Here is a 13,722-nt window from a genome sequence, read left to right as displayed (position 1 = left end):
AGCATTACCCTTTGATGTGAAGGGCACTGCTTGTCACTGGCCACTCGGGTGTTTCCTTTCTTCCTGGTAGTGGCAATTGAATAAATATTTGTACACCTGTGTCTTTCACTGTGTCTCACACCTGCACACCGCAGTTAGGTGGTAGTGTGGGGGTTTATGAAAAGAAAAAGAAAAATAAACAAGAGTACCAGAGAGAAAAAAAACAAACAGGAGTGTCAGAGGTTCTGCTCACTCTGGCTCTGAGGGAGCCAGATCAGTACATGTAAATAAAGGGTGACTTGGAGACAGGATACCCCAGCCTCTACAAAGTTATTTTAGTTTCCATTCTTTTCTGCTAGCCTAGTACACCCTGTCAGAAATGACCATTGAATGAAGAGAAGACAGGACAAGATCAGGAGTCATAATCCATTCACCAGCCCAGGGAAGTGGCCTGTTGACAGTCAACATCCAGGCTCACACATAGTTAATGGGCAGTTGGGAAATAGGTCTAAATCAATTGGGGAGGTGATAGCCTATGGTATTATCAGTAGACTATTAATCTAGAGAGACCCAGGTAATCTGGGTTTGAATCTTGACATAGCAACTGTTGGAATTTGAATTCAATAAAAATCTGGAAATAACAGTCTATTGGTGACCATAAAGCCACTGCAAACTGTGGGGGGAATAAAGCATTTGATTCAATTGTGCCCTTTAGGGAAGGAAACTACTGTCTTTACCTGGTCTGGCCTACATGTGAAATGAAACACACAAATACGTTTCTGATTCTTAAATACCCTCTGGACAATAAAGGATGGGCAATAAATGATGGCCGAGCAAGTGATGACCACATCTTGTGAATGAAAAAAATGCCTGCTGCCTATCCAACCATGTTCCAATGTGAAAGGAAAGAAATAAAATAACCACATCAATCATGATACTGGACTAAACTTTGAGCTTTTCCATGACCTGCATCATTTGCTTTAATTTCATATTGAAAATAATCAGAAATATGAATTTGAAGAAATGAATTTCTTTCATGATAAAATTAGCCACATGGTAGCCAGATTACTTCATGGTTAACAAACTAGTTTGTGCTCTACTTAATCTTGGTACAGGTTATTGACACTTGCCAACAGCCCAGGAATAAGTTATAATTTAGTAATATTACTGACCCTTCCATAGTACATCCTTGGGCTGCAGTATCTCTCAGATGCATGAAGGCCACATGTAGATGATGCTTGTAGTCTGTCTGCTCGACCAGCGATTAGGTCTGTTGGTGTGGGGTAGCATGCCCATTGAGAGCAGTCTGTCTGTGCCATTACATAACTGGTAAATACTGAAAACATAAATGATAACAATTAAAATACAAGAAGAAACTCCACTATGAACAAATTCCATCAATGTTAATAATCATTGAATAAATATGAATCATTTACTTTGCATAATCTTTATTAGAGGGAAATGGCTTAAAAGAATAAAAGCAGCTATAATGCATTATTAAAGAAAGAGTCCTACATGTGCAGGTGACAGAATGTTATGAAGAGCTTTCAGTTATGAAGAGAGATCGGACAACCTGATGTTGTTTTCCTTGGAGCAGAGAAGACTGAGGAGGTGTCATGATTAAGGCATATGAAATTATCAGGGCAGATAAATGACCAGGGGCGTAGACTTAAGGCAAGGGGAAGAAGGTTTAGAGGGGATGTCAGGAGAAAAAAAAATCACCCAGAGTGATAGAGGCAGAAACCCTCATGACATTTGAGAACTTTTTAGATATAATCTTGCAATGACAAGGCATAAAAGGCTAACTGTTGGAAAATGGGATTCAAATTTTAAATTATAGTCAAACAAAGAACTGTGGATGCTGAAGATAAGGAACAAAAACTGAAATTGCTGGAAAAACTGAAAACATTAAAGCTGGCACAGTGGTTAGTGTTGCTGCCTTACAGCACCAAGGACCTGGGTTCAATTCCACCCCACTACCTACAAACAGATCCCACCACCAGGGATATGTTTCCCTCTCCACCCCTTTCCGCAAAGACCGTTCCCTCCGTGACTACCTGGTCAGGTCCATGCCCCCCAACACCCCACTGTCTCCTCCTGGCACTCTCCCCTGCCACCGCCGTAATTGCAAAACCTGTGCCCACCCCCCCCCCCCCCCCATATCCATCCAAGACCCCAACAGAGCCTTCCACATCCATCAAAGTTTCACCTGCACATCCACCAATGTCATTTATTGTATCCGGTGCTCCCAATGCGTTCTCCTTTACATTGAGGAGACTGGATGCCTTCTCGCAGAGCACTTTAAGGAACATCTCTGGGACACCCGCACCAATCAACACCACCACCCCGTGGCCGAACATTTCAACTCCCCCTCCCACTCTGCAAGGACATGCAGGGCCTCGGCCTCCTCCTCCACCACCACTCCCTCACCACCCAATGCCTGGAGGATGAACGCCTTATCTTTTGCCTCGGAACACTTCAACCCCATGGCATCAATGTGGACTTCACCAGTTTTCTCATTTCCCCTCCCCCACCTTACCCCAGTTCCAACCTGCCAGCTTAGCACCATCCTCATGACCTGTCCTACCTGCCAATCTTCCTTACCAGCTATCCGCTCCACCTTCCTCTCCAAACTATCACATCCATTCCCACCCCCATTGACCTATTGTACTCTTGGCTACCTTCTCACGAGCCTCCCCATCCCCCATTTATCTCTCCACCTGAGAGGCTTCCTGCCTCATTCCTGATGAAGGGCTTTTGCTCGAAACGTCAATTTTCCTGCTCCTTGGATGCTGCCTGATCTGCTACGCTTTTCCAGCACCACTCTAATCTAGACTCAATTCCATCCTCAGGTGACTGTGTGGAGTTTTCACATTCTCCACAAGTCTGTGTGGGTTTCCTCAAAGCGCTCTGGTTTCCTCCCACAGTCTAAAGATCTACAGGTTAGGTGGATTGACCACACTAAATTGCCCATTGTGTCAAGGAATATGCAGTCTAGGTGGATTAGCCATGGGGCATATAGGGTAAGGATGGTGGCATGCTTTTCTGAGGCTCGTTGCGGGCTCAACACTATAGGGATTCTATGGTTAACTCTGCTTTGCCTCCACAGATGCCACCAGACCTGTAGAATTTCTCCAGCAATTTCTGTTGGAATAGTAGGTTGTTGTTTTTGACTAGTGCAGTCTTGATGGGCCAAAAGGCCTTTATCTGTGCTGTAGACCTCTGTAACAATGCTCATGTCTCTCACAGTACTATTCTGGGGTACTTATATCCACACTTACATAAACTTATATCCACACAGAAACATGTTTTGTCAGGAGTCACTATCGTGAGAACACAATCTGAACATTCACCTCCTGAATTTCGCCACGCTGAATTTAATTATAATGCACTTAAAGCTATTATAATTCTGACCAAGTAATTCAGCACTGGCTAATGGTTGAACTCTGCATTTATTTTCATCTATGCAATAACAAAATGAGTAACAAACATGGCTACTGTTGACACATTTGTTTGACTTCTTGGGTAGGTTTTCCTTTACTTATGTACTTTTGAAGAGTTTGTTGAATAATCAGCTTAAGCCACCACATTACAAATTGGACTAATCAGCTAGATGTTCACACTTTCAATTACAACCAAATTGGTTCGTAGCACCGCTGTACTAGCAGAAAATGTAAGTTTAAGTGTGGATAGATAGATTTTAGTTATATTTAACATATCAAAGTTAACATGAGGCAAATGTAAACAAATGACAAATGGTGATTACACACTCCACAAAGCATATCAAATAGCACATGCGATCAAACATATTTCATGGATTTCTCAACAAATCCATCACTTTCCCAACTGATGGATGATAGAGATGCTGTAAGTCACCAAATTTCATTGAAGATTCACAAGTGATTACAATTCTTCACTTTTGATGACCTCTCCTTGAAACAGGTGGTTGTATCATGGATGCCTCAATGACTGGCAGCATCCAAGGAGCAGGAGAATCAACATTTCGGGCATAAACCCTTCATTAGAAACCATTATTAACCATCAGCCCTGATCCCTGATGAAGGGCTTATGCCCGAAACATCGATTCTCCTGCTCCTACGATGCTGCTTGACCTGCTGTGCTTTTCCAGCATCCCACTCTCGACTCTATTCTCCAGCATCTGAAGTCCTCACTTCCTACTGCCTCACTAGCTGTTTGATGTTTTGGGGGTCCACCTTCCTTTCTGTGACTACACTGTCTCTGGACTCTTGGAAATGGCCGTCCACCCCTTATGCATACACAGAACTGTAGTGTTTATGCAAACATAGAGTTTCACAAAGCTAGCGGTGTTCCTGGATTTGTTTTTGTAGGGCGTATCTGGCTTTGTTATACAAAGTTTAGGTTAGAGTGGTGCTGGAAAAGCACAGCAGTTCAGGCAGCATCCAAGGAGCAGTAAAATCGACGTTTCGGGCAAAAGGCCTTCATCAGGAATACAGGCAGAGCCTGAAGGGTGGAGAGATAAGTGAGAGGAGGGTGGGGGTGGGGAGAAAGTAGCATAGAGTACAATAGGTGAGTGAGGGAGGGGATGAAGGTGATAGGTCGGGGGTGGGAGGGGTGAGTGGATAGGTGGAAAAGAAGATAGGCAGGTAGGACAAGTCATGGGGACAGTGCTGAGCTGGAAATACCACTTTTGGACTTTCAAGCCACTTTCTGCTCTATACTGAACAATTAATTGTGCGCTGGCTTCCTTTGAGCTCTTCAGAACCTCTAGGACTCCCCAGAGTCCTCCTTACATAAACCTATTCAACTGACTGAGGACTTCCTTAAGCCCCAACTATACAGATGTTATGTAGTTAGCTGCCTTTACAACATAGCTAACAGCAGCCTGCCTAACATGGAACATGCTTCTCACTTTCTCTCTCTCTCACACACATACACACACACACACACACACAGTCTACTGGTCTCACTGCTTGTCACTTTTGAATTCCTCTCAATACCTCTGAATTGAACTAAGTGTCTCATTGAAATCCTTGCAACAGGCCTCATTGCTAATGTAACATGCTTTGAAATTGAGTGTACCTTGAATATTACACTGTTCATTGTGTGCTGGCCTAAAGCACTACTTACACATAAGAGTGGTTTTCGTCACAAGGGTTCTAGTCACTCGGAGATTATACTTCTGAATTCAACATTCTTAAATTGCAGACTCCTAACTTTGCTTGACTGCTTAATTTTCCAATTTGCATCAGATTTGTATTTCTCATGCTCAAATGCACAATGTGTTTGTGATTCATAACATCTGAAAACTTGTGTTTTTGTTCATTCATCAGATGATGGCATGACTAGCAAGGTCAGGACTCGTTGCCCATACCTAATTATCCTTGAGAAGGTGGTAGTGGGTTGTCTTAAACTGCAGTCATTTGGTGACAGTACACCCATGCTGATGTAAATGAGTTCCAGGATTTAAACCCAGCAGCAATGAAGGGAGGGAGAGAGTTTTTCCAAATCAGAATGGTGTGCAAATTGAAGGGAGGCTTGGGCTGGTCGCATTCCCAGGTGCCTGTTGGCTTTATTCTTCAAGATGCCTTGGGCTGCAAGTTTAGGAGGTTCTGACAAAGAAACCTTAGAAAGTTGCTACAGGCTTCTTGTAAATTCTGCATTCTACATTACACCTTACAGATTACACTGATAGTCAAAGGAGGGAATATTTAAGATAGTGGAGTGGATGCCAATCAAATAGGACTGCTTGTTCTGAAATTCACGAATGCTGTTGAAACTCATCCATGAAATTAAAAGTATTCTATCATATTCCCAACTTGTGCTTTGTGGATGAATGATAAACTTTGGGGAAATCAGTCACTCAGTGCAGAATTCAAAGCTCCTAATCTGCTTTTGTAGCTACAAAATGAATGTGGCTGGTCCAGTTAAACTTATGGCCATGATGGCTCTTATGATGTTGATGTTTACATACTGTATAATAGTATTACCATTAAATGTCATGTTGGGTACAATCATTGCCTAGCACATGTGTAACACAGATGTAACTAGCCACTTATCTAGCCAATGAAATTCCTTGGGTCTTGCTGTGCATAGGAATGGACTGCTTCATTATCTGAATGGCTACAAACAGACCTGAACACTGAGCAATCATCAGTGAACATCCTCACTTCTGACCTCCTTGCAATGTACAGTTCATGTTTTGCAAACTTGGGCATTAGAATGATATTGCGTAGCCCTTGAGATATTCCTGGTGAAAATTCTCTACCGATCCACAAACAAGTTGAAGCTTAATTTAAGTAATATAATCCTTGGTGCACTGGAACTTCTACCAAACTATGTCACCATGGTTCAAGTAATACAATCTCAGATTGATAGACCTTAGCATTTGTTGGTACCATATACACACACAGAGAAAGTTGAATGGAACTATTGCATCAATCCTTCATTAATGACTTTTCAAGACAATTGCTTCTCAAGAATAATCAGATAATTTAATAATGCTAGCAAAATAAACCTAACATTAGTACTGCCCAGCTGATAATTGCTATTAAACTGGCAAATAACTGTAGTTAGTGACAGCAATTATAAAAAAAACTATTTAAAAAATACTAAAAATGTACTGTCAGCAGAAGTATTGACAGGGTTGGTGTGTGGTTGCTTGTATCGTTTACTGTGGGAAACATGCCCAAACCAGCCCAGAAGTATCATGCCTGCACGATGCTTCTTTTGGAATGTTTTAAATCTTTTATCTCAAAATCCGTCTTTCTTTTCAATGATAAATTAGTTCGCTAAACTAATTCATTATGAGAGCAAAGCACAAAACAGTTGTAGAAAATCAGATTAGTGACAGATTAAACTTCACTCGGTAAACGTTTTGATTTTCAAACTCACCTAGACTTAGGAATAGCGGCAACATCTTCAGCTTGGAAGGGAACTTCTTAAAATAGAAAACCTGTAGGATTAAACATAAATACAATAACAATATTTCATCAGAATCAGTCCTCTTTTTCTACTGACATTTGATGAACCTTTACAGATTTTTTTGGCTTTCTATTCTGAGGAGATCATAATCTAAAAAATGATCAAAGTCCTTACTTAGATCTATGAATTTATTAAGGTGAGCTGATAGTATTTAATACTTCTCATTACAATATAATTTTCACAGAAACTACTTCATATTAATTCTGAATGTTTTAATACAAACATTACCAAGAGAAAAATATCTTTAATTCTCCATTAAACCCCTCTTTGCTGGCTGTTCCTACCTGCCTCAGATCCGTCTCCACCTCTGAATATGTGAGTTTCTCTTTTAATTGACGCCCTCACCTGGGAGTGTCTTAGCTTGAGTGAGTCTCCAAGTGACGAAGGAATGTCTCAGGATTATTCAGACACACACCCATTGGCATCAATATCCTTTGGTGTAATACTGCAAACAATTACAAACTGATCTTAAAGTCATTACCTAAAATATTCATTAAGTTCTGTCTTGAGTGTTCTTTCCAGTTTCTGCTTAAAGATGCTAAACATTTCAAATATTCATATTTTAATAAGTTAAATTTTGCATAAAACTATTGTAATTTCTCACTAATACTTTAAATAGTTCCAAAACAAGAAGTCCAGAACTATTGTGGTATTTTGCAATAACATAAAAAATGCACATCATATGGCCTTGAAGAAAAACTTTTTAATAAAGAAGCGTATTTTACTGGTTCTTTTTTCAAACAAGTACAGTACAGGTCTGCAAATATTGTTGGCTAGTGAAACACAATGCTTATTTTGATTATTTAAAAATTGGGACTAACTATAGTACCTTCTCTTGATGTGGCCAACTTGAATATGGTGATTGGCCTGTTACATGTGGCCGAAGAAACTTGACCTGATGAGCATCTATTTATAAATGAAAAAGATGAGGGGTACATCAATGCCACAGCATGAGGAAATCACAGGCACGGTGCCAATTGACCTCAGCAAGTTTACAAAATTTTCATGAGCATGTTCACTTTCCAAAAAAATTACTTGTTACGAGCATTTTAAAAAGTTTGTCATTGTCTTTAAAGAAGATCACGGCGACTGTGTTCTATACTCCTTTAAATGCACTTAAGAGTTGTTTTTGTTTAACGTTTCTGAATATGATTCACCTGAAGCTTTATGAGTGGCCTGTCTAGACAATTTCCCTGGATGGAGTCATTTTGAACAACCCTTTATACACATTAAAAAAACTCCACCCTGCCATTACAGCCCAATGAGACAATCTTCCAGGTGTTACAACCTGTCTGAGGAAATTACTGTAAAGACCTTAAGGGACAATAGAGTATGTTCAGTAATCTGATCCACTGACTTTAAAAGACAGCTCTGAATCACGATACATTGGTTAGTAACTAGTGAATTCAGCAAATAAGAACGACACTTTACAGAATGAAACCATTGTGGGGCAAGGGTATTCAATTTGTTTGTTTGAAATATTATAAAACATGCATATTAGCAATTCATTTAGGCTGAGAGTTCAGAGAGAAAGAATTACATAGAAATCCAGGTCAATGAAGGTGTACTGGGAGGCTCTAGAAAAATTATAATAATTTGCCACCACCTCCCCCATAATTAACTTACAAAATGAATATTATGCGTAATATGAATAGAATTTCTGCAGTTTGTCATTACATAGAGTCATTTTTAAAAATCTTACATGAAAAAGCAGGATATGATGATAGTGATGGTACATTTTCATTGTTCTACACTTTTCCCAGGTTTGGTACCTGAAGAAATGGTGGTTATAATTTGTGATATGGCTCACACATCATGCTATGTGATACCAAAATTCTTACCATGAGTGAAATGTTATAGGAGCTTGAACATGTAGGCTATGGCGAGACATGATTAGATCATATGAGAGGTCTGACGAGACCTATCTCAACGTCAGCAGCAACACACTGCATCTTTTATGTATTTGTCAAGTGCTGAGTTTCCTATTAGGCATTGCTGAGTTAATGAAGGGAGGTTAGAGCTGGTTAATGCCACTGATAATTTTCACCTTCCTAACTTACTCAATGCACTGAAGAAAGTAGATATCGAGACTTCTTGGCATAGAAATCAGAGCAGGTACTTGGCGATTTCAGTTTGCCACTTGTTCCATATTGAACACTGAGCACTTACTTTGCAATAAACACACCATGGGCACCAGTTACATGCACCCCACTTTCATAGACATTCGTATCTGACATGTGTTAATCTCTGAATCCTCAGATACAATTACAGGATGATTCTGCACTCAGGTTGCACTGGTAACTAACATTGTAATGCTGCTGAAAGGACACTGCACTCAGGGCCATGCACCCAGCTCATGGACTGGACCAAGCTGCCTGACTGTTCACTTGCTCTTATAAACTTCATTTATTCTGATCCTACCTGGAAACTCACAGAAACAGGACAAAGGGTTTTCAGCTGACAAGCAAATTACAGCATCACAAAATCAATCACTCACCCACCAATATCAGTACTACTGGTACCACGCAACGTAACAAGCCGAATGTTGAGCATCTTCTCTTTATGAGCAATCTAGATGATTAGATCCATATATCTTTTAACTTTTTTCTTTTCCTGCATTCATTTCCTATTTCTAATCTATTATTTCTTCTTGCAGTTAGTGACTAACAAATTACTTCTTTCATTTACTCAAAATAGTATACCTGACAAATTTACAAGAATTCTTTTCAAAAGGTAACAAGCAGGATAGATGAAGGGGAAGTACTAGATGTAACGTGTTTGGATTTTTCAAAGGTGCTTGGTAAGATGCTACACATTAAGCTACTTAATGAGTTAAAAAATCATGGTTTGGAGATAGCATATTAGAATGGATAGAGGGTTGGTTAACTAATGGAAGACAGAGAATTACAACATGGTTTAATAGCATGGATGAGGAAAGTGAATGTACTGTAGTCAAGTTTATGGATGACACAAACATAGGTGGAAAGGAAAATGGTGAGGAGGACACAAAGAGACTGAAGAGGGATAAAGACAAGTTAAGTGAATGGGCAAAAACCTGGCAAATGGAATATAATGTGTAGAAATGTGAGATTATGCATTTTGGCAGAAAGAAGAGAAGAGCTGACAATTATTTAAACTGCAGAAAACCACGGAACAGAATGGTTTGGGGCCTTCCTTCATAAATCATAAAAAGCAATCAGTGACCTCCCATTGCAGCCCACTCCATGTCAAGGCTTCAGCCAGCCTCTTGCCTCTCTTCTCTCTTATTAGTCTTCATGGTTTTTTTTTGTTATAGACAAGGCCAAACTGATCAAGCTGGTCATCTGGGGTTTGGTTTTGGGATAGGTAACAGAGAAAGGCTGAATGTCTCCTGCATGTCAATGGCCAAAATGACATCTCATTGATTTTCATTGATAGGGTTCCTCCTTCTTGCCCACCAGTCATAGATACTATCTGTGGAGGAGCAGCAAGATCTGAAGAAAATGAACCTGTGATTGCAGCAGTCAACATGGGTGAGGTAGCCTGTGTGATAGGAGGAACAGCTTGATCTTACATTCATTAGTTGCTTCTTCAATCACTGCCTGACAATCAGTTCTGACTCTCAACAACTGGCAGTTAACAAATTTATCAAACAAATCTAAGAGTTGCCACGAACGAGGAATATGGATTCAGTTTAAAGCCCACCAGAAAACTATCTGAAGGTAAGAAGCAACAAATGCCACTTGCCTCAACATTTCTTCTTAAGGTTTTAAAGGAGGAGGCCAATGGCAGATTTTTAACATTCCATTATCTGGCCTTTGGCAGAATTTTCTCATCCCTGAGTTTCAGGAATACTTAATTCAGTATCTTGTTGCCCCCAAGTTCTGTTGCTGTGGGTGACAGTCCAATCCATTGGCCCCGTAGAAATCACAATACTGAACTGTCCATTCAACTTGCCAATACACTAAGGCATTCCCATCAACCCCTTCATGTGTGCTGCCTCTATGGAGTTCTCATCAATGTTTTGCTGTTGCCTATCAGTCAGGCAGCCCTGACTGCTGCTCTCCATGCTGTAATGTGCATTTTGTAACCAGGCCATTCAGCCCAAAGCTGCTGACGTCATTTGCAAAAGCCCACTTGCATTCTCCTCCACTGGAGGTCACTGGTCTTCCTCCAGTCATACTGCAATCATTAGGAAAGCATTGCATTAGAATTGCTCGGACAGATAGAGGCACATGAAAGACAGGAGCTTTTCTCTTCTCCAGGAGACCTGGTGTTTTATATTTCAATCACTTTGCTGAGGCCTCCTGTAGATGGGAAGCCCTCATTCTGTCTAGCAAAGTGGATATCCTGCCCTTGAAACCTCTGGCAGAAATTCTCTAGCCACACTATTCACCTCCCTTTCCTTGCCCACCCCAATCCCTGTTAAACCACCAGATACCAACTAGAGTTTGACCAGCCCACTCACCTCAAGAAGAGCATTATGTTCCCTCCATCATTCATCACTGAACTCCAGGTAGCAGGATTAATGTTTAAACTCCCTAGTTAGGTATGTCTTCTACTGAGACCCCTTCTCACCTTTCCCCTCTTTCCTTTTCCACCAGCTTATCCTGCTCTATGCGACCACGGTTCATTCACCAATGCATGCTGTGTCTGAAGAAAAATGCCCTTCCCAGTGCTCCTGGCTCTGAGAGTAGCCAGTTTGTGGAGAAGTCTACAGTCAGTACAAAGTTCGTCAGCATTCATCACAACCCTCCTGCAGATGTTTGCAATTTGAAACAACTGTAGAAAGCACCAAACACTTGGAAATTTGCAATAACAGTCATATCAAAACAGTATCTAATCTGCAGCTTATTAATCATTTCTATAAATAGTGCTGGTGGGCTTTATTGCTCCTGCTGAATGTGAGGGGAAGAGGCTGCAGTATTTAGAGTGTAAGCTCCAAAATTGCACTTTTGGTATTTAATCGATGTCACACACTGATTGATATTGCGATCTGCCTGCTCTGTAGATGTTCAACACCTGTTTGCTACATGTATTGCAGACTCAATTGGAGCATTAAACCTCCAATAAACTGTTCGCATCAACCATTCCTTTCTAAAATATATCTTACTAAGAGCATTATTACACCATAAAGTCTATAATGCAGGGTTCAGAAGCATGTTGCCAGGAATGGAGGGTTTGAGTTATGGGAAGAGGCTGGGGACTATTTTCACTGGAGCGTAGGAGGTTGAGAGGTGACCTTACAGAGGTGTATAAAATCATGAGGGGTGTATATAAGGTGAATGACAACAGTCTTTTTCCTAGGGTGAGTGATTTCAAGACTAGTGGGCATATTTTTAAAATGAAAGGAGAAAGATATGAAAACGACATGGGGGAGAATGTTTTTACACAGAAAGTGGTTTGTGTATGGAATGAACTTCCAGAGGAAGTGATGGAAGCAGATAAAGTTACAACATTTAAAAGATATTTTTATTTCAAAAATATACTTTATTCATACAAAATGTACTTTGTATATATACATTGTCACAAATGCAGTTTGATTCTGTACAGTAGCATATCAAGTAAACAAACATTTGAGTTTGACTCTATCACAGGAAACCAAAGGCATCTCTCACATACAAGATTATATTTACATGCATTGAGGGTCTGATAACTTAACAGACCCCCAATTAACTTCAACAGGAAGACCTCAGACAGTGGACTTTCCCCACTGTGCCTTGGGGCAGCTGCCCCAAGATTTAGTCCATCCCTGAACATGTAGTCCTGGACTGTGGAATGTGTCAGTCTGCAATGTTCGATCAGGACAACTCCTTGCTTTGGAAGACTGACAAGTTTCGGGCAGAATGAAGAGCATCTTTCACTGAGTTTATGGTCATCCAGGTGCAGTTGATGTTTGTCTTGAGGTGTGTGTCCCAGGGAACACAAATTCCTGCGCCATGAAGCTGTTCGGAACGAAAAACACTGCACCTTTCTCTAGACTGCTTTTGCAAAGACACATTCCTGAAGGAGATGTATGACAGTATCAACCCTCCCCCATCCCACAGCTTCTCCAAGGGCAGAATGCAGTGATGCAGATTGACCAGGAGTACATGAATGATCTCACAGAAAATGCCCTTCTCTCTACCAGCCAAGCGATGTCTTGGTGCTTGTTGGAAAGTTCTGATGATGAGGCTTTCTGCCAAATGACTTTGAAGGTCTGCCCAGGGAACCATGTGACAGGATCAACCTTGTCCTTTTGCATCAGGCTCTCAAGGACACTACGAACTGACCACTTCCTGATGGACTGTAGGCAAATTTCCTCTGCAAATTTCTCCATGAAGGACAGGTGATACAGGAACAATCCAACTACTTGAAGTATTTGTGGCAACGAGGCAAGTGCCATCCTTCGCAACATTGGGGTCAGGTAGAACCTCACAACATGGTGACACTTGCTGTTTGTATACCGAGGGTCTATGCACAGCTTGATGCAGCCACACACAAAAAGGTTGAGGGCAACATTGGGTACTTTCTTCCCCCTCTTATCCAGAATTTTGTGCCTGTGGATATAGTCCATCTGCAACCTCCATGTTAAGCAGAAGATGCCTCAGGTGACTGAAATAGTGCAGTTTGGGGGGATGGGCCAGACCCAAGCCATGTACAACAATAGTGAGAATGCCTCACACCTGATGACCATGTTTTCACCCACAGTACTCCCAAAAGACCAGTTTCTGCTTCACCCAAGGTTTTGCATATACCCCAGCCCCTCCGAGCCATATTCCAGCACATTTAGATAATCTGTCCTAATGCTGAAGGGAGTAA

General features: G+C 41.0%; 1 protein-coding gene across 2 annotated transcripts in view; it reads right to left on the bottom strand.

Moving 5' to 3' along the window:
* The window catches only part of LOC122563162 (laminin subunit beta-3-like), a 49,943-nt gene extending 42,639 nt beyond the window's left edge, over nt 1-7,304 (bottom strand). The window contains exons 1-3 of one of the 2 annotated variants that reach the window (XM_043716642.1): nt 7,227-7,304; nt 6,853-6,913; nt 1,152-1,315 (exon numbers count right to left, since the gene is read on the bottom strand). In XM_043716642.1, coding sequence (XP_043572577.1) covers nt 1,152-1,315; nt 6,853-6,877 — 189 coding nt within the window. In that variant the 5' untranslated portion in view covers nt 6,878-6,913; nt 7,227-7,304. Of the gene's footprint in view, nt 1-1,151; nt 1,316-6,852; nt 6,914-7,170 lie in introns of both variants that reach the window. The other variant, XM_043716643.1, reaches the window with a different exon arrangement.
* Nucleotides 7,305-13,722: the final 6,418 nt, after the last annotated feature.

This window comes from Chiloscyllium plagiosum, chromosome 26 (assembly GCF_004010195.1).
Source record: "Chiloscyllium plagiosum isolate BGI_BamShark_2017 chromosome 26, ASM401019v2, whole genome shotgun sequence".
Lineage (NCBI taxonomy): Eukaryota > Metazoa > Chordata > Chondrichthyes > Orectolobiformes > Hemiscylliidae > Chiloscyllium > Chiloscyllium plagiosum.
This window is presented reverse-complemented; position numbering and strand designations above follow the sequence as displayed.